The 22,044-nt window shown below is 43.5% G+C and overlaps 1 protein-coding gene across 2 annotated transcripts in view; it reads left to right on the top strand.

Annotated features, from left to right (window-relative positions):
* Positions 1-22,044, top strand: part of ASIC2 (acid sensing ion channel subunit 2) — a 999,134-nt gene that overhangs the window by 929,014 nt on the left and 48,076 nt on the right. For both annotated transcript variants that reach the window (XM_055325634.1, XM_055325625.1), the window contains exon 3: positions 1,085-1,212. In XM_055325634.1, coding sequence (XP_055181609.1) covers positions 1,085-1,212 — 128 coding nt within the window. The remainder of the gene's footprint in view (positions 1-1,084; positions 1,213-22,044) is intronic.

A 22,044-nucleotide genomic window follows, 5' to 3' on the forward strand; every position in this document is an offset into this window, starting at 1 on the left:
GGGGGCAGGTTAAGGGGCTGGGCTCCTTATCAGCAGAGGAGAGAGTTGTGCAGGTTTGCATGTTGCAAAGCTCACTCTGCAGGCTGTTTGGAAAGAATAAGACAGAGGAGGCCCAGTAAAGGCTCACACATCCCAGAGATTCATTCTCCCTCAATTGTGAGTGTTTCGGATGAGTCAGGCCCTGCCATCCCATCACCTTCCACCACTTTTGCCATCTCCCACTGCCAAGGGTCATTTCTCTCGCCAAATGAAAGAGAAGCAGAAGCTTCTCTTCTGGTTGCCCATCCTGTGCGGCTCCAAGGGGCAGGCATCTCAGCATCCAAGCAAGTCCTGTATTTTTATTTTGACTGCTGTGTCTTCGGGTGTTCCCCCTCCTGATCCCCTCGCCTTCCGCTCATGGCCCAGGAGAGAAGCTATTCTAGTGAATAGAATAAAGGTGCCTGACTCACTTCATAATCCCATTTTATAGTTTTGGAGACCAAAGCAAAGGGTTGGCCTAACTGGCCTGAATTAGCTTCTGACAGCTACCATAACAGAGTCCACAAACTGAGTGGTTTCAAACAACACAGATTTATTCTGTTATAGTTCTGGAAGCCAGAAGTCCAAAACTGGTCTCACTTGGCTTAAATCTAGCTGTTGGCAGGGCTGCATTCCTCGAGGGAGCTTCGGGGCAGGGGGAGGGGGTGGACATCCATTCCCCTGCCTTGCCCAGTGTCTAGAAGCTGCCTACACCCCTTGGCCTGTGGCTCTTCCTCCAAGTCCAAAGCCAGCAACAAAACTTTCTTGCATTCTCTCTCTGACTCTGACTTTCCCACCTCCCTCCCACAAGGACCCTTGTGATGACTTTGGGCTGCCCGGGTAATCCAGGATAACCTCCCCATCTCCAGGTCCCTAACTGCACATAATCCCATCTGCAGTGTCCATTCCACCATGCAGGGTGACATCTTTACAGTTCCCAGGGATGAGGATGTGGTCATATTGGCAGGCCATTATGTTGCCCACCACGTGGCCTTTCTAGCATCCCTTTCTAGCATCCCTAGAGTCCGGAAGTTGCTGACCCATGGCTCTGTCTTTGTCCTTTCAGAGGAAACGACGTTTGAAGCAGGAGTGAAAGTTCAGATCCACAGTCAATCTGAGCCACCTTTCATCCAAGAACTGGGCTTTGGGGTGGCTCCAGGGTTCCAGACTTTCGTGGCCACCCAGGAGCAGAGGGTAAGTTCCTGGGCTCCCTGGACCAGTGGTCCCGGGCCTATACCAGCCACCTACAGAGGCACAGGGGAGGGGAAATGGAACTCCCACTCCTTCAAGGCTCTGAGTCCACTCAGGAGGCTCAAGCAAGGCTGGATTCAGGACAGTGGCTCACCTGGAAATTGGATCGAGGTGTCAGCTAACTTCTGTAACCCAGTTCTCCTGTACCACCTGTTGGTTTCTAAACTTGGATGTGAGAGAAATTCAGCTTACTTCCTTTTTCATTGAATTCAGTGAGGACTTTTTCCAGAACCTTCTGGGGGGTGGAGGGGATGCAAGAAATCTTTTGAGGGGGAGGGGGAAACACTGGAAGCTAAGGAAACCTGCTGGCCAGGGTCTGGTGCTTCATCATTTGTGTTGATACAACTCAGAGTGACCTACCAAAAGGGAAAGGGATGATGGGGGACATCACTCTTGTAAGAGTGTAAGTGGGGGGAAGCTTCTTGCATGGGTTCCTGCCTGCTCCCTCTGACTTCGCACTGCGGGGGTGACCATTCAGTGGGCCAGGCCTGCTGCATCAACTCTGCATGTAGGAGAGTGAGGACAGGCACAGCCTCACGTCTGATGTGGGTTTCACATCTCAGAAGGGAGAAGTTCACAGATTCTCAGTGGGGAAGAGCTCTCAGAGCAGTACTGCAGACAGACACAGGGACGCTCTCTTTCTCTTACCTCCTGGTTTGCCTGGAATGAACACTGGAAAGACTGAGTCCTAAATCAGAGCATCCAAGACAACCTGCCCTGCGAGGTCCAGGAGTGGTAGGAGCACAAGGTCTAGGGGGTGGGAAAGGAGGAATCAGAAAGAACAGTAAAGGCGGAGCACCTGGGTGGCTCAGTGATTGAACGTCTGCCTTCAGCTCAGGGCGTGATTCTGGGGTCCTGGGATCGAGTCCCACTTCGGGCTCCCCTCAGGAAGCCTGCTTCTCTCTCTGCCTCTGTCTCTGCCCCTCTGTGTGTGTCTCTCATGAATAAATAAATAAAATCTTAAAAAAAACAGTGAAGGAGGGGTCAGAAAGAGAGGCACACATAACTTACAAGCTCAGCTTGTTTTTAAAATGTGGTTCAAATGTCATCTGTCATCTAGTACTGACCACAGCTCTTTAGCCACTTTATAGATTGACCTTCTGTATTAGAAACTGGTTTTAAATCTCTGAGTGAACTATGCTTCTGAATCTCTGAGAAGGCATTGATGGTGGGGGCCTCCCAAACTGTTCCCTGTATTTAATGCCTGCGTACTTGCTAAGGCCCAGGATCGGCCTCCTGTGCAGTACACAGTAGGTGGAACATTGACTTTGAGGCAGGGGCAGAGGAGGCTGAGAGGCTGCCTGGCCTCCACAGGTCCCGGAGCCTGACGCAGGTGGGGAAAGTAGAAATAAGCACGCAAGGCCATGCCAGGTGGGAACCAGGTGGCACAACCAGAAAACCTCATCCCTAAGGACAGAAGAAGGAGGGTATGAAGCAGACGGTAGGAAACCAAGTTCAGGGCTGAGGATTTGAGTCGGGAAAAGTGAGAACACAGATGAACAAGTCAAGGTACGCAGATGGACAGGCAGCCCTGCGGAGCCCAGAACCCAAGCTATTAACCTCTTGGGCTTTTGAGTACTGCCAACTGGAGGCAATGCCAGACACTCATGGAAGTGACAAGGACAGATTTTCATCAAAAATATACCGTTCCTGGGCAGCCCAGGTGGCTCAGTGGTTTAGCGCTGCCTTCAGCCCAGGGCGTGATCCTGGAGACCCCAGATCAAGTCTCACGTCAGGATCCCTGCATGGAGGCTGCTTCTCCCTCTGCCTGTGTCTCTGCCTTTGTGTGTGTGTGTGTGTGTGTGTGTGTGTGTGTGTGTGATGAATAGATAAATAAAATCTTTAAATATAGATATATATATTTATGTAAGATATATGAATAAATCTTTAAATATATATATATATATATATATATATATATATATATATATATATACCATTCCAATAGGGACAGGCGTTCAGCATGAATGGGACTCAACCTCTGTTGGTACAGAGGTGGCTGGGCTCTTTTTTTTTTTAAGATTTTCTTTATTTATTCATGAAAGACACACACAGAGAGGCAGAGACACAGGCAGAGGGAGAAGCAGGCTCTCTGTGGGGAGCCTGATGCAGGACTCGATCCCAGGACCCCAGGATCACAACCTGAGCAAAGGCAGACATTCAAACATTGAGCCAGCCAGCTGCCCTGTGGCTGGGCATCTTAATGGAAGTGTGAGGGGAAGGGAGGGAACAGAAGGGCCTGGAGCAGAGTCAAGGAAATGAAACATGGCAGAAGTAGAGACTGGGCCATGAGAAACCCTCCTGGGTTTACTACTGGCACTTGTCAGACTTAGGCTCCTCTCCGCCCACAAAAACAAGGAGACAGATCCCCAATCTCAGAGGTCAGCTGGAGCAAATAGTAAATTCTTTTGGCAGACTTGAGTATTCTCAAGCAGGGACTTACCCTCCATGGGTGACATTAAAGAAATTTCTGGACCGAGTGGGAAGCTGGAGCTCAGGACTTCGAAGTACCCTTGAGTCTCTTTCTCTTCCCAAAAAGGAACCAAGGGACTCCCCATGGTGAGCAGAATGCAAGGACAGCCCATTCCCAGCTTCAGAAAACAAATTTGTTGTTTGCTTTGAAGTGCGTTCTCAGAAAATCAGCCTTATTCATAGCAGCATTGCTAGGATTATTATAACTAATAATAAGATATTTGGTTAAACATTTTACAAATCTTCAAAGCATTTCTGCATCATCTCATTTCATCATTTCATTCATATTAATAGAGAAATACAAAAACACATCCTGGAGCTAAATCTAATAATAAATTATGTTTACATGTATATAAAAGAGCACATTCATAGGAAATAAGACTCGAAGGAAATAAGCCAGAATACCCACAGTGGGGGAATTATGAATGATTTATTTTCTTTCCTGGGTTTTCCACATGTTTTATAATGTGGCTCTTTGTTTTATGTATTCATTCAGCAAATATTTGTTGAACCCCAACTATGAACAAGGTGGTGGAGATACAGTGGTGAACAAAAGAGACCCAGTATCTGTCCTGAAGAACCTACAAAGTAGTGGTTTCTTTCACAAACAAAAAAACGATACTTAAATAATGTGAAGCCAAGCATAACCTGGGGGTTGATCCCATTTGTATGTTCTCATTCTCCCATTAATATCCAGCTGATTTGGTTCTCAAACAGTGCATTTCAGTGATTCTAAAAAGTACAGGTGACTTTTGAATAATGTGGGGGTTAGGAGCACCAACCCTTGGGGAGTGAAAAAATCTGTATATGAGCTTTGACTTCCCAGAAACTTAATTAGAAATAGCCCACTGTTGACCAGAAGCCTTGCCGATAACAGTCAATAAACATATATTTTGTATGTTATATGTATTATATACCACATTCTTACAATAAAGTAAGCTAGAGCAAAGAAAATGTTAAAATCATAGGGAAGAGAAAAGATATTTACCCTATTGTACCATATTTATCAAAAAAATCCACATGTAAGTGCACAAACCTGTATCGTTCAAGAGTCAACCACATTTTTTTTTCACATTTTGACATTTCTGAAATCAGGATTTGTTTCTCAATCAATCTCATCTGAGAGTTAAAATTAGCACTGCTATTTCTTTCTTAGTGGCATATAAAATCATGGTGCATCTTATACTCTGAAGCAGTTACATTGTTCCCCTTCCAGGATTCAGCTGCTTCAGCTCAAAGCTCAAGGGAATCTTGCAAGAAGGTGGGGGGGGGGGTGACAACACTGGGGGGCAGGAGGCCCTTTCCTGCAAAGTAGGTGTGAATCACACTAGGGAAATGTACTCCTGAGGAAGAACACTAAAAGGAACTGATGATTTAAAGTACCCCTACCATGAATCCCTCTGTGAATGGGGGAGTCTTTTTGTATGGTAAAAATCACTCTACCCATGCCAGATTATATACATACCTCCTTCAATGTTTTCATTTTTTATTCCAAAAGAGCACACTATTGTGCTATAGCCCAGACTGAAGATTACTGTTTTAAATTCAGTATTTGTCCTAAACCCAGTGAAGCCAAGGTATGCCCCTGTCTTCCTGGACAACCTGAGAAAATGCTGCTCTGATGAGCTCAGCTACTGTAGGAGCCCTGCATGAGCCCAGGACCACCACCACCAGAGACAAGCAGTGGGATGACACTGGAGTGGAAACAGAACCCTGGAAGGATGGAATAATACCAGTCACTTCTAACTGAGCACATGCTACCCACCAGGCATTAAGCAACAGAGACACTTGATGCGCATTATTATTTCCTTTAACCCCCCACAGCGACCCCCAAAAGGAAATAATGCTATCTCCACGTTCCACATGACAGAACTGCACAGTTAAGTAACTTGTTTAAAGTGCATGATAGGGGAAGAGTAGGGCTCAGCTTTGAGCCCAGATCTCTCTGTGCAGAGAAAATCAGACTGGGAGCCTAGAGGCCTGGGGTCTAGTCCTAACTGTGTGGTGAGACCTCGGATAATTTGCATCCCTCCCGGCACCACAGGTTTCCAGTGCACGGGATGGGGGGGCTGGGTTAGATGACCTCAAAGGGCCTCAAGCATTAACAGCCCGAAGTCCCTGACTGTGTCACTCAAGCACACAGATGACACCTGGAGGTTTGGCCAACAACAGTTTTGCACTCACTCCCTGCTCTGCCAGCTGCTGACTCCCTCCTTCATGCCAGCTGCCATGGGGTGCTACTAAGGTAAATCGTGACAAGAATGTGTGAGACAAACCCCCCTCCCCAGGTCTGGGAGGCAGAACCTGGATTCCTGCTAGTGAGAAGCAGGAGCTGGGTAAATAACACTCCTAAAACTCTAGAAGAGAGGTTCTGAGCATGCTCCTTGGTAGTGCTCCTTCCTCAGCTCACACACACAGTGCTCACATTGCTACTCTTCCTAAAACTCTTAAATTCCCCCATTTCCCCTAATTTGCAAAGACTCAACCCTTAAGAATGACTTCCCCACTGTTCACTTCCCTGTTCCATCTGGCCCCTGCCCTTCTGCCAGCTTCATCATTCCCTATGGTTGACCATCATGCACCGGACATCAGCCAAACACTCCATGTTCTTTGATGGCTGCTTTGTGCATTTGCACCCACTGTTCCCTCTACTCAGAATCCCTTCCTTGTCTTATCTACTTGGCAAAGGCCTATTCACACTTCCAAATGCTGCTCAAAGATCATATAGTCTTTAAAGACTTTCTACACCCCATCCTCCCACCCTCAAGAAGCAGCTAGTTGCTCCATTCAACACTCCGTACATTCATTTATTCCTTCAACAAATACTCACTGAGCACCTCTTCTGCTGGGAAAATGAAGATTAGCAAGACCTGCACCCAACCTTGGAGCACTCACAGAATGAAATGGGTTTGTTGGCAATTTTGCCACTCTCCTAAGAGATATAAAAGTCTCCTTGTAGAATTTACTTCCCCTTGCGCATCACTGCTCTTTACGTCTGCCATTTAAGCACTGATTTCTTTAGCTTCCATCAGCCTTTGTCTTCCAGTAGCTTGGGAGCTCCCTGAGAGCAAAAACTATGTCTTTCAGATTCCATTCCATCCATGCCTTGCATATATACAAGCTCAGTAAATGTGCATTGTTCAAAGAATGAATGAACTCTGATGCCCAAATCTGCATCTTCTGTTCAAATAGCACTCAAATGCTGTACTCTAATGCTCTCCTTGCCTCCCGTCTTCTAATCCTGCTAAACTCCCATGCAAGTGTTCCCTGAGGGACCTCCTTTTCCCTGAGGATAAGCCAGCCTGTAATAGATGATGATATCTGTGTCATTGTGGCTACACACTTAGAGACCCTAATCAAACCATAAACTCACGAAACAGATCCAGGTTGGAAATCATCTGTGTATATGAGAGCGGATGCAACAGATGAGAGGGGCAGGACAGAGCCTGGAATTCGGGGAGAAGTACATGAGTGTCTGAATAGATGTAGAAGTGCAAAGCTAGGACGTTACTGATGTAAGAGCCCAAGACTGACCATCTTCAATGTTGACATCACCAGTTGGACTCTTGGCCATAATTTAAGGTAATTGCTAATCCTGATGGAACTCCCAGTTGTGATTTGATATCAGAAGATTTTTATCATCTCCCATGCCTTCCTCAAAGAGCCTGGTGGTGATTCTTATTTTCTAAATATTCAAATTTTTATTCAGCCATTTTGCCCATACCTCTTGGTAGGTCTGAGAATGAACCTGGAGATCCTGGGTAGTCAGTTGGTCACCAGCCCCACTGTTCAGAAAATTTCCTGGAAAACATGGCCCTTGGTGTGTATTACAAGATCTCAGAAATGCCTTGGGGAGCTAGGATTGAAAATCACTCACCAGAGGTATCCCATTCTCACCAAGAACCCCTTCCACTACCATTGGTTAGCCACTGGAATGAGAAGAGTTCCAATCCCAAAACCTGGACTCTGTGTTGGTTCCTCCCTCTCCTTCCTTCCCTAACAATGAGCCTCCAAAGCATTCTAGAGACTTGTCTCTCCTTCCTCGCCTCCCTTATACTCCCCAGCCCTAGTACTCCATTGAAATTGTTCTTCATCAAGGTGACTTATAAAATATTTGTGGCCAAAGCCTGTCTTCTTGATAAGAACACTCCCCACTCCCCAGTCATTACCCTACTTGGTTTCTCAGCAGCCCATAAGCTGTTGATCATGCCCTCCTGAAACACTCTTCCCTCTGGTCTCCTTTCCTTCTTAGTTCCCTTCATGATCAGTTCTCTGTTCAATCTTTCAACAATGGATGCCCCAGGATACTGTTTCTGGCCTCTTCCAGCCTGCAGGCTCTTTGAATGCGCTTGCCCTTGACCCTGACTCTCAGATTGCTACTCCCAGTCCAGGTGCGGCTGAACCCCGCCCCACAGAGCCCCATGGGTGTCTCAACAGTATAACAGAACTCCTCTTCCCCATCCCCACCCCAATACTCAAGCTACCCTTTAAGTAGCTTGAGCACTCACTAGAGGGTGACCTTGTACCTCATTCTTCTCATCTGGAAAATGGGAATGATGATGGCTCCTATCTCAGAGGCTAACTAGAGGACTGAGTTAAATGCCTTCATGTAGAACACTTCTTGGCATACAGTAAGTGCTCAGTAGATGCTAGCTATTATTATCTGCCATCCCAGATACTACTTTAATTCAGCCCTTTGTTATTCCCCACCTGGATAAGAACAACAGCTACCTCAGTGGTTTCCCTGCTGCCCATCTAGCTCCTCTGCAATCCATTCTCTGCATCAACATGATCTTCGTAAAGTTCAAATCTAAGCATCTCCCTTCCTCATCCCCCAATGAAGCCCATGAGCCTCCGACAGCCCTTTCTGCTCTGGCCGCTGCCTGCTTTTTCAGCAGGACCTCTCTCTGCTCCCCAGCCTCCCACAAAATGTACCAGCTACCCCAAACCGTGGGCAGTTATTCCCAAGCATCTTGTGCTCTCCCCTGTCTCTCCCTGCCAGCAGCACCCTTCCTGCCCTTTCCTTACCTGACCCATATATGTCCTTCGAGATTCAACTCAAATGTTACCTCCTCCAGAAGGCCATCCTGGAGTATTCTGTGTGAATCTCTAGCATAAAATTCATATATTATAATCTTCTGTTTACTTACCTTTCTCCCTTACCAGATTGTAAGCTATTTGAAAACACGATTCTCTTAGTTCTGTTCTTTATATTTCAGTATTTTGCATGGTGCCTTACATACAGATGATACCTGATAACTTGTATTGAATGGAATGAATGAATAAGGGAATGCATGAATGAGAGAGAAGGGCCTAGTTTATCATGCAACTCTCCTGCTTGATACCTATTGATGTCTTTCCAGAGACAGAATAAAGTCCAAATTCCACATCCCAGCTACAGCTATCACCTTTCCCAATGGTTACATCCCACTGCACTCTGGCAGCCACCCTCTGATCCACACACTGCCCCACACAGGAAACCTCCTGCTCAACTCCTTGCTCATTTCCTGCTGACTTGCCCATTTATTGATGCTATGTGCCTGGCACTGTGTTAGGCATGAGTGATACAGCAGTGAACAGGACTGACCTGATTCTTCTCAGATAGAAGAATCTTCTAGTCTAGCAAGAGAGGCATACACACAAATAATCACTCGCAGATTAAAAGCTATATGTGTCTGTGTGGTATGCCCCCAATATACTGAAAACTTCTTGTGGGAAAATATCAGCTCTTATAGTTCTTGGATGGAAGGATGGATGGATGGAATATTGTAGAATAATCTCTGAGGTCAATAATTTACAATCCATACAAGCTTGTGTTAGCTTCCAGATTTGATGTAACTGAATTAAACAATCCTTAACACTAGCAACTAAAAAAAAGGAAAAAAATTCCATTACTGAGTGCATGGAGAAAAGATATTAGCCAGAAATGATACTAATTGACATGGCAGCCCCAGTTGGAGTCCAAAGTCTAGAGCTTCTGTGATGCCCACCCTCATTAGCATCCATCAGGGCAGAATTAGCTGCTCCTGGACCCTCTCTGCACTGGTTCCGACATCAGAAGCCAGTTGCTTATCTCTCAATGGCTTATTTCCTCCTTGGATCCAGGCAGAGGAATGGAGTCTCTAATGCCTATCGACTCACCCACTTTATCTTACTCAGGAGACAAGTAAATAAATCAGAATATTCTTTGGTTGGGTCCTGCTACCCAGTATACCATGTTATCTTCTGATTCTCAAGCAGCTTGCTATCTGAACTCTGAACAGTGTGGCCTTCATTTCCGATTTTGTTTTTAATAAGAGGCAAAAACAAAAAATCCTGTAGAGGACACTTCCATACACAGGCTGAAAGCCATCTCATCTTTTTCTTGCCAACTGGGAAGGTTAGATAATCACAAACAAATCTTTTAGAAATATCAACCATAATGAATAAAGGAAGGAAAGAATTTGAACAGCCCTGCTAACTGCCACACCATCTTGACAAAGGCAGTGGAAGGGAGGCTTGGAAAAGACATCGTTTTCCTATTTCTGCCCTCCTCCTTCACTCTTGAAAATAACTGTTGCCCAGAGAAAGATATAGAAGTCCCTGCATTTAAAAAAAAAAAAGAAGAAGAAGTCCCTGCATTTGTTTACCTTGTGACAAAAGGACTGGACAGCCCCAGGAATCATTCACTGTGGGCTAATAAATCTTAGTGCTAATCTGTTAGTCTGCTCTATCCCCAAAGCATCTCTGGTCCTTTACCTACTGAGATCTCTTTCTTTCTTGAGCATTTAAAACATTTTAACAATAGCCAGTTGGCCACTGATATAATATAATTAATATAAATTTACATAATGACACAAGCTATTCACATGTCTTACTCTATCCCGTGAGAGTATGCCCTTTGAGGGCCAGGGCTCCAGAACAACTAGCACAGAGCCCAAGGTTGTCAATCAGTGAATGAAGGAGTTGCACACTTAATCGATATTGGTTAATGGGTTGCTCCAAACTCTGCAGTATATCCTGTTGTGGAACAAAAAATTATTCCAAAGCGAGAGTCATTGGTCCTTGATTTATCTGCTTAGTTTTGAGACTGCACTCAGAGTCCTTAGAATGGGGCCTTTGACACAGTTGGGTAGCGAAGGACAGGAAGATGGCACTTGGCCAAAGCCTGTAAGAGAGCCAAGGAGACTGGCAAAAGGATCAAGCAGAAGGGGAAGGAGAACCCAGCAAAGAAGCCACCCATCCCTGCAGAGGACAGACAAGGCAACTGTTGAGAGTGTAAACTGGTAGAGCCTTTAGGCCAAGGGAGGTGGGTGGGGACTTGGCAGGATCCATCCAAATAAAAAAGCACCCATCCCCTTCAGTCCAGCAATTTCTGTCCTACATTTGTATGTACCCCAAATGGCATGGATAGAGATCTTTTCTGCAGCACTGTTTGTGATAGCAAGTAATTGGAAACAACTTAAATGTTCATCAGTAGGAGGATGATTGTGCATATGCATCCCACACACACACACCTCCCTTCAACAGCTAAAGTGGGTAAGAAAGACCTGGAAGTCCCTTGGGGAAAATTTCCAAGAGATATTGGGAAGTGAGAAAAGTAAGTTACAGAACAATACAGGCAATTTGGTCTCATTTGTATTAAAAATACTCACATGTTCAACTAAACTCTGTATTTATAAATGCACATGTATGCAAATAGCACACAGAAAAACTCTGGAGAGGTGTATACCCTACTGAGAGCCGCTCAGAGGAAGGCAAAAGAATTGAGTAGGCAAGATATTCCACTTTTTCTGGATGCCTGAAATATTTATAACAACAGGGCATTTCTGTATTAGTGTATTAGTTGTGCAATTTTTAAAGGACATGCATAATACAGCTATTTACAAGCCTGTTTTATTGTTTGGCCCTGGCGTCTAATAGACAAATGGGCTTATACAAAGGGGGGTGGCAGCCTGCTCCCTGCAGTTTCCTCTCCAGGCAGGTCCTGCAATGCCCTCCCCAGTAGACAGCCTCCACCAGACCCTGCTTCTGCTCCCGGCACATGCAGAGGCCATGGGGAAAGGTCTGCAGCACTGAAGTTTCCCTTTCAGGGGAAAAAAAACATTGTATAGATTTTTGTCTGTTTTTGAAGTTAGTTTAAAAGGAAAAAGTACGGGATACCTGGGTGGCTCAGTGGCTGAGTATCTACCTTTGGCTCAGGGCATGATCCTGGGGTCCTGGGATCAAGTCCCACACCAGGCTCCCCACAGGGAGCCTGCTTCTCCCTCTGCCTGTGTCTCTGCCTCTCTCTGTGTGTCTCTCATGAGTAAATAAATAAAATCTTTACTTAGAAAAAAGGAAAAAGTACCCCCCCGCAAACACACAGTCTGGTCTGGGGCCAGAGTGCACCGCTCCCAAAGATCATCAGAGAGCATGGGCCCAGAACACATCAGTCCTTCCTCCAGGTGGGAAGCGTTTAATTAGCTCAATGATTGGATTAGGTTGATTAGGTTAGATTAGATTGACAGCTGTCTTTACCCATTCCATAGCCCCGAAAGTTGCACCCTGACCCTCTACCTCAATGCCCTCAGGCCTGGATGCATCCCAGGGACATCCTCTTCTCAGCTTGACAGCTGCCTTGCCACTCTGGAGATAGTGAGTCCTTTTGTTTGTCATGAGTCTGTCTCTGGGACTGAGATTTACCCTGTACATGCCCCAGCACCTGTCCCAGGGACCGGGTTATGATAGGGGCTCAGGTGGTGTTAATTACATTGAATTGATCTGAGCCCTCCCAAATCTACTCCAAAGGCCTGAAGAGAGGCAGCAGCAGGAGCAGACTTGGCCAGGGTGGGAGTCAGGCTGCTCCTGAGGCCAAGCTCCAGACCAACCCTATTACCGCTGCTTCTGGGACCCAAAGGAGGAAGGATGGCAGGGGACACTGTGGAGCTCTGTGATGGCAGATGAAGGACAGGAGCTTGAACTTAGCCACATTTAGACTTCAGTTAGAAGGAGCACACTCAGGGACTCCTCTCTCTCTCTGAAAGGACACGGCCTCAAAAGAGACATCACTATGCAGGCAAGTCTTTCACTAAATCATAACCAATCCATATTGAGTCCAGAACCTTTCTAAATGTGTCATATCTATTATCTTAGGTGTGCCTCTCAAATGTAATAAGGCAGATGTAATTGGAAAACCATTTTATAGGAAATCAAACTGGAGCGCAGAAAAGTTAGGAAACTTACCCAAGGACACACAGCTAGGAGGTGGTTCAGCCTGGAACTGGGGTCGGTTTGACACCAAAGCCTTGGGCTGCAATCATATGGAAATACTGCCTTCAGTTCCCCTGGGGCATTCTGCTTCTGTTCTGGCCAAGAGAACAGGACAGGCTCTGAGGAACTCAGAGAGGGAAAAATTAAGACACAGAAGGAGGCCTCCTCCTCAGCAGGTGCTGTAAGAAGCCCCAGGTGTAGGAGAAGGACTCCAGAAATGGAAAGTACTAGAAGGCTAGGGAGAGAGGAGGGGGCCATGCAGACATGCCCAGCACAGGCACAGCACCTCCAAAATGGATGGAGAGAGGGACAGGGCCGGCCGTGGATTCTAGGGGCCATGCTTCTGTTTGGTTTATTTCCAAGAAGATCGTAATATATCCTTGTTGGCAAAAATTAGTGGGAGACAGAAAAGTAGTAAAGCATAACTCATTGAACCCCCACTTAGAGGAAGGAATGGTTGTGCATTTGGCATCTTTCCTTGAAGCTTTCTCTCTGTATACTCTATTGTTCGTTTCTGCTTAGTTAGGGCTCTTGGGGTGGCAAGGAGCAGATCCCCTCGGAGGCCCACTCAGGGAAGGAGCCTGGTTGCTGAAAGCTGCAGAGGGGCTGCAGACAGACCCACAGCAAACACAGCACGTTTAGTCTCATGCCCGCTGAGAGCCAGAGCCAACAAGCTGCTTCCTCTCCTGCCTCCACGAGTATGGCTCCCTCTCTCCTCCATCCCTCCCCGCCACCTCTCTCTTGCCCTGTCTCCCTCCATCTCCCTCCCTCCTCCTTCCTTCCTCCCTCCTCCTCCCTCTCTCTTTGCCCCCCCCCCCCCCGTCACTCCTTTTTTTCCTCTCCTTTCAGAGGTCACAAATGAATAATGGTGCCTTTGTCTCCCTCTCGGCCCCCATCTCTCTCTCTCTCTCTCTCTCTCTCTCTCTCTCTCTCTCTCTCTCCCCCCCATCATTCTTTCTTCTCTCTCCTATGAGAGGCCACAAGTGATGTCTCTGCACCTTCCCATCCTCTCTGTGGAGGACCCCAACCCTGCTTTCACATTTGCATCTGGTTTTGCTTCCTTGTAACACCAGCTTGTACAAAGCCCATGGGTGGCTAGCCCATAGTTTCTCGATGGGGCACTGGGTGGGCTCAGTGGGCTCAAGGCACAAGTTCCCACAGTCACCACTAGCCCAGTGTTCACTGGACTCTGATGATACTTTCTCCTTCCACCCCTCTACCTCATTTCCCCCAGACATCTGTAACATTGTCAGAGCATCCCATTACAGTTAATTAGGTACAGCTACCAAAGTCAAGTCCCTCCTTTCTTGTTCTTAGACTCTCAGAACCATCCTGGTGGTTCTGAGTGAACACCAGGCACCAGCTACTTTATTCATGCTGCCTCATCACAACCACCCTGTGAGAAAGGCTTCCTCATGCTCATTTCACAGAGGGTGAAACTAAGGCTCAGTGGTAGAAAGATGCAGTTCGAATACAGACCTTTCAGCTTCTTCCTACCTCCCCACCCTGTCTGAGCTCACAGGCTTCCCAAGGGGCGAGAGCATTTGACCACTCCTTGTGGGCAGAACTCCTGCAAACCCAAGAGGAAATCAGACCTTCTATTAAAGAGAATTCATTTCAGACCTCCACATCTCTTCCTAATGCCAACTTCTCTTTGAATGTGATTGATTTTGCTTTACTTTATAAGCTTTTAAGAAGCCACTTAATGATAGCAACCTACTTCCTGATAGGTAACAAATATTGCTATTATTATGGCTATTCCCCCAGGCTTATCCATTTCTTCAATCAGTCCTAGCAGAAATAAGGATGAGTCAACTGTTGAAATTTTCCAAGGAAACACACTCCTATTTTGTCCATACACCATAGCAACAGTCAAAAACCACAGGATTGCACTGTGTACATCATGCATCTAGGCAGCACAGGGGCCCGCCTGGGGCTGCATTCACTGTGGCACTGCTTTCCCGCGTGTTTTTGAGCAAGGGACTGGATTATTCATCCTCTTCCCAGTGGGGAAATGCATGTGTCATTACAGATCAGAAAGGAAAGTTGAGATACCTGCTTGCTTCCTTGCAACAAGGGAGAGAAGAAACAGCAATACAGCCCCAGCATGGAGGAGAGAGACTCTGGTCATAGTCATGACTCTGCCATTCATTCTTTTTTTTTTTAATAATAAATTTGTTTTTTATTGGTGTTCAATTTGCCAACATACAGAATAACACCCAGTTCTGCCATTCATTCTTAACATAGCCATGGGCAGCTCACTATACCTCTTTGGGCCTCAGACTCTTACCTGCCTAATTGGTGAATAATGTCTGCCTATCTCATTTGGCTCTTGACAGAGTCAGATTTGATAATAACCATGCAAGTGCTTTGATCATGAAGTAACTACATCACTCTTTCTGGATGGAGAAGCAATGGCACATAGTAGAGTCATAAACACTTGATTCAAATCTGCTCTTTACTTGGGAAAAACATATACCTGCTGGCATTGAGATGGCTTGTCGTGGTGGCAGCAGAGGCTCTGGCTCCCACTTGCAAACGTAACAGAATGGGTTTATCCTTTCATACAAAACAACTGAAAAAAAAACAAAAAAATATATGAACAACAGTTTTCAAGAGTATTGAATATTAGACAACAACAAAGAACAGTGATCCCAGAGAGATGGGAAACAAAACAGTTGGCCCTCTTACTGCCCAAGCTTGCATTCTTCAAAGTCTCCAGGCCACAGTGTGTGGGGAGGCCCAGGCAGAGTCCCATGGACTCCCTAAGTTGAAAACACATTGAGTGTGAGAAGACCAAGGCAACTACAGTTCATAGGACAGAGTACCAATGAGGAAAGGACCACACAAAGAGAGAAGTCCAAAGATCTCTAGAGCACCCCCCTCAGAATTCAGGTTCTTTCCTGGGCTGTGCATATAAGGAAACTATCCAAGGCTAGGGAAAGAGTGAGCCCTAGAGTCTTCAGGAGAGCAGTGCACAGCACTCACACTGAGCTGGGGATGCTGCCTGGAAACATTCATAATTCACAGCACATTGTGGGAGGTATCCAAAGGGGTCTTGCATCAGTAGTAGCAAATAATTAGCTCTAGACTAAAACTGCTCTGCTTCCACCTAACGAATCCTAAAGCAAAACCCAAAAGGGTCAACTTAATTGTGTCTCAAAGAAAAGCTCAAGAAAATTTACAGAAATACAAGAATATCTAACACCCAACATGACAATATTCACAATGTCTGACACTCAATAAAATATTACCAGTCATGCAGAGGCAGGAAAATAGGACCTATAATGAGGAAAATGATCAATCTATTGAAACCAACCCAGAATTAACACATGTGAGAGATAGCCAGTAAGAACATTAAAATAGTTATAACTAAATCCCATATGTTCAAAGTATGGACATGGAATATTTTTTTAAAAGACCCAAATTTAGCTTCTAGAGAAAAAATCTATAATGTCTGTAGTGAAAAATATGCTAGAGGGGATTAACAGCAAGTTAAACATTGCAGAGAAAAAGATTATTAACTGGAAGAAATGGTAATGAAACAGAGAGAAAAAAGAGTTTTTTTAAATATAGAGTATCAGTGAGCCATGGGACAACTTCAAATGGCCTAACATATGTGTATTTGGAGTTTTTGGAGAAAGAGGAGGGGCAGAAAAAGTATTTGAACAAATGATGGCCACATCCTTTCCAAATTTGATGAAAACTATAAATCCACAGATCTGAACAACTCAATGAACCCCAATATCAACAAACATGAAGAAAACTGCACCAAAATCACTCAAAACCATAAGAGAAAAATCTCCAGAATATCTAGAGAAAAATAACTCAATACATACAGACAAAGATTAAAATGGCAGTAGATTTTTCATCAGCAATAGATTCACGTGAGAGGACAGATTGAAGGAAGAAAAAACTGTCAATCAAGAGTTGTATACCCAGTGAAAATATCTTCCAAAAAATAAAGACTTTTTCAAACATGTAAAAGCTGAAGTGGATCCATCACCAGCATAACCTGTATTGCAAGAGATAATAAAGTCCTTTAGGCAAAAGGAAAATGATACCAGATGGAAATATAAATCCACTCAAAAAGAATGAAGAGCACCAAATATGGTAACTACATTGGTAAATATATAAGATTCCTTTCTTATTAATTAAATTTATTTAAAATACAACCGACTGCTAAAATAATAAGAATGTATTATGGATTTTTATAATATATGTATAAGTAAAATGAATGCCAGCAATTGCATAAAAGCCAAGAGAGGAGAAAAAGAATACTATTATAAGAGCCTTACACTACATATGAAGTGTTATATGTCCCTTGGAGGTAAACAGTGGTAAGTTAAAGATGTACACTGTAAACCCTACAGCAACCACTAAAACATCAAAACAAAAAGTTATAGCTAATAATCCAACAAAGATTGTAAACAGAGTCACAAAATATACTTAGTGTAAAATAGAAGGCAGAAAATGAAGGAAAGGGAAAAAGAATATAAATGCAATGAAAAGAATACATAAGATGATAGACTTAAATCTAACATAGTAATAAGCACACTACACAAAACTGGTTTAAGTACCATAATTAAAAGGTAGATTGTCATATTGACTAAAAAATCAAGTCCCAACTATGTACTGGTTACCAAAAAAAAATTTTTAACTATAAAGGTACAAACAAAAGGGTAGAAACATACTTACCATACTCACACCAATCAAAAGAAAATTTGAATGATTATACCAATATCAGACAAAAGAGATTTCAGAGCCAATAATATCATCAGCAATAAAGAAGGTCATTTTGTAATGGTGAAAGTGTCAATTCCTCAAGAAAATATGACCATCCTAAACATGTACGCACCTATGGAAAGCTTCATAAATACATCACAAAGCAAAAACTGATAGAACCACAAAGAAAAATAGACAAATCCAAAATTATAGCTGGGGATTTCAAAACCTCTCTCTCAATAATTGATAAGACAACTAGACAGAAAACCAGCAAGGATGTAGAAGGTTTGAACAACACTATCAACCAAGTTGACCTAATGGACATTTATGCAGCACTGCCAGCAACAACGGCAAAATACACTTTCTTTTCAAGTACACACAGAACATTAGCCAAGATGGACTGCATCCTGGGCCATAAAACAAATTTCAATAATGTTAAAAGGATTCAAGTCATACAAAGTGTGTTCTCTGATCATAAGGGAATTAAATTAGTAATCAATAACAGAAAGATAGCTGAAAAGTCCCTGAATATTTAGAAGCTAAATAACACACTTCTAAATAATCCATGAGTGAAAAAAGAAATCAAAAGGGAAATTAGAAAGTATTGTGAACTGAATAAAAATGGAAGTCTAACATGTTAAAAAATTTTGGAAGCCAGTAGAGCAGCACTAGAAAGGAAATTTATGGAATTAAATGCCTATATTAGAAAAAAAAGAAAAGTCTCAAATTAATAACATCAGCTTCCATGTTAAGAAAACAGAAAAAGAAGAGGCAATTAAACTAAAAGTAAGAACAAGAGGCTTTAGGAGTTAAGATGGCAGTGGAGTAGGGGGACTCTAAATTTGTCTCATTCCTCAAATACAACTAGATAGTTATCAAATCATTCTGAACACCCAAAAAATCAATCAGAGATCTGAGAAAACAAATACTGCAAATCTACAAGTAAAAAAGAGACCATCATTTGGAAGGCAGGAAGTGTGGAGACTTAAATCTAGTGTGATATAGCTAAGGATACAGCAGTGGGGAGGGAACCTGCTTAAGGAGGCTACTGCAAGGTATTATAAGCAGTGGAGTACAAAATCAGAACTTTTAGAAGTCTGCTACAGTTGGGTATGTGCCTGGCTTAAAATTGCTCAGGTGGTGAAGCAGGGTGGAATCTCCACTGTTGATAGTGTGGTCTGAGGATCCCCTGGGTTGCACGAACAGGTGGCACCTAAGTGAGACACTATTCCCAGGCCTAGGAGCAGGAAGCTGGCTGAGAACAGTGAGTCTAAGTGCCGTCTTTCTGCTGTGTTGCCATAACTGCAAACTGCTGCCCAGTGGAGTGACCACTTTCCTGGGACAGGTCCAGCAAAAGGCAGAAACATGGGGAGATGTTGCCTGGGAGGAAGAGCACAGGTGGGAGTCCCTAAAATTTGAAGTTTGGAAACTCAGTCATGTGCTTGAGATAAAAAGGATCAGTCACAGGCTGGTGAACACAGAATTCTGACATAAACCAGGGAGATAAGAGTGATTGCTCTTCTGTGAGGACTCATTGTAGAGTGGGAGGCATTAAGTCAGCTGCAGGGCTAGAGAGCAAAATGTTATAATCATCCCACCCATCAGGGCTGACAGCTTTCAAGGAGCAAAATAGCGCCACCTAGTGAAGGCTGAAGCCTTGCCCCTGCACTCTGGAGGCCTATTTCCACTAGAGCAGTCCACCGGAGAACCAACACAACAGGCCTCTCCCTCTAGAAGCACAAACAACTTGCTCCCACCAGGTTTACAGATCATGGAGGGCTGCAAAGTTTCAGTTCTGGAAGAAAATAATATCTAGCATCCTTTGTACTTTTATTCTTCAGGCTTTTTTATAATTTTTTCAGTTATTTTCTTATTTTGTGAATACCTTTTTATTCTTTTTTAATTTTTATTTTATATATACCGCATATATTTTTTTATCTTTGTTTCCTTTTACTGTATTTTATTTTATTTATATATATATCACTTTCTTTTTCTTTCTTTCCCTCTTTCTCTCTTTCTTATTTTGGGATCTAGTTTCTTTTAACAAGCCAACCAAAACGGAGATGGCTGGATGGCTCAGTGGTTGAGCATCTGCCTTTGGCCCAGGGCATGATCCAGGAATCTGGGATCAAGTCCTGCATCAGGCTTCTTGCAGAGAGCCTGCTTCTCCCTCAGCCTGTGTCTCTGCCTCTCTCTCTCTCTCTCTCACTCTCTCTCTGTCTGTCTCTCTCTCTCTCTCTGTCTCTCATGAATAAATAAATAAAAGATTTAAAAAAAAAACAAGCAGACCAAAATGCACACAGGATATAGGTTTTTTGTTTTGTTGTTGTTGTTATGATTGCTATTTCCTTTTCTTTCTTCTTTTCTTTTCTGGACAAAATGACAAGATGGAGAAACTCACCCCAAAAGAAAGAACAGGAGGTAGTCACAGCCAGGCATTTAATCAATATTGGTATAAGTAAGATGTCTGAACTCAAATTTAAAATAATGATTATAAGGATACTAACCGGGCTTGAAAAAAGCATAGAAGACACTAGAGAATCCTTTACTGTAGAGATAAAAGAACTAAAATCTAGTCAGGCCAAAATTTAAAATGCTATAACCAAAATGCAGTACCAAGTGGAGGCCATAAAAATGAGGATGAACAAAACACAAGAGTGAATCTGTGCTACAGAAGATAAAATTATGGAAAACAATGAAGCTGAAGAGAAGAGGGCAAGAAAACTGTTAGATCAAAAAGGCAGATTTAGGGAACTCAGCGATGCTATGAAGCAAAACAATATATGTATTATAGGAGTCCCAGAAGAAGAAGAGCAAGAAAAGGGGGCAGAAGTTTTATTTGAACAAATTACAGCTGAGAACTTCCCTAACTTGAAGAAAGAAACAGTCATTTAAGTCCAAGAAGCACAGAGAACTCTCTTCAAAATCAACAAAAATAGGTCAACACCACAACATATTATACGGAAACTTGCAAATTACAAAGATAAAGAAAAAAATCTTAAAAGCAGCTCAGAATAAGAGATCCTTAACCTACAAAGGTAGGCACATAAGCCTGGCAGCAGATCTGTCCACAGAGACCTGGCAGGCCAGAAAGAACTGGCATGATATATTCAGCATGCTAAATGGGGAAAATTATGCAGCCATGAATAATTTATCCAGCATGGCTGTCATTCAGAATAGAAGGAGAGATAAAGAGCTTCCAGGACAAACAGAAGCTAAAGGATTTTGTGAGCACTAAATCAGCCATGCAAGAAATACTGAGGGGACCTTTTGAGCAGAGTGTCCAATTGTAACAAAAAGTAGAAAGGAACAGAGACAATCTACAAGAACAGCAGTTTTACAGGTAATACTATGGCACTAAGTTCATAGCTTTCAATGATTACTCAGAATATAAATGGACTAATGTTCCAATTAAAAGAGGGCATCAGAATGTATATTAAAAAAAACAAGACCCATCAATATGCTGCTTATGAAAGATCCATTTTAGACCCAAAGACACCTCCAGATTACAATGAGGAGGTGGAGAACAATTTATCATGCTAATGGACATCAAAAGAAAGCTGGAGTAGCCATCCTTATACCAGACAAACTAGATTTTAAACCAGAGACTGTAATAAAAGAGGAAGGAGGGGGCAGCCCAGGTGGCTCAGAGGTTTAGCGCCGCCTTCCACCCAGAGTGTGATCCTGGAGACCTGGGATCGAGTCCCACATCGGGCTCCCTGCATGGAGCCTACTTCTCTCTCTGCCTGTGTCTCTGCCTCTCTCTGTGTGTGTCTCTCATGATGGGTGAATAAAATCTTAAAAAAAAAAAGAGGAAGAAGGACAATATATCATAATAAAGGAGAACAAGAAGATCTAACGATTGTAAATATTTATACCCCGAACTTGGGAGCAGCCAAATATATAAATCAATTAATAATAAACTTTAAAAAAACTCACTGATAATAATAAAATAATAGTAGGGAACTTTAATACCCCCAGTCACAGCAATGAACAGATCATCTAAGCAGAAGATCGACAAGGAAGAAAGGGCTTTGAATGACACACTGGACCAGATGGACTTAACAGATATATTCAGAGCATTTCATCCTAAAGCAGCAGAATACACATTCTTTTCAAGTGCACATGGAACATTCTCAAGAATAGATCACATACTGGCCACAAATTAGGATCCAACCAGTACAAAAAGATTGCGATCATACCATGCATATTTTCAGATCACAATACTATGAAACGAAGTCAACCACAGGAAAAAATTTGGAAGGACCACAAGTACATGGAGGTTAAAGAACGTCCTGCTAAAGAATAAATTAGTCAACCAGGAAATTGAAGTCATATTTTGAAAAT

The sequence above is a fragment of the Nyctereutes procyonoides genome, unplaced genomic scaffold, assembly GCF_905146905.1.
Source record: "Nyctereutes procyonoides isolate TBG_1078 unplaced genomic scaffold, NYPRO_anot_genome, whole genome shotgun sequence".
In the NCBI taxonomy this organism is placed as follows: domain Eukaryota; kingdom Metazoa; phylum Chordata; class Mammalia; order Carnivora; family Canidae; genus Nyctereutes; species Nyctereutes procyonoides.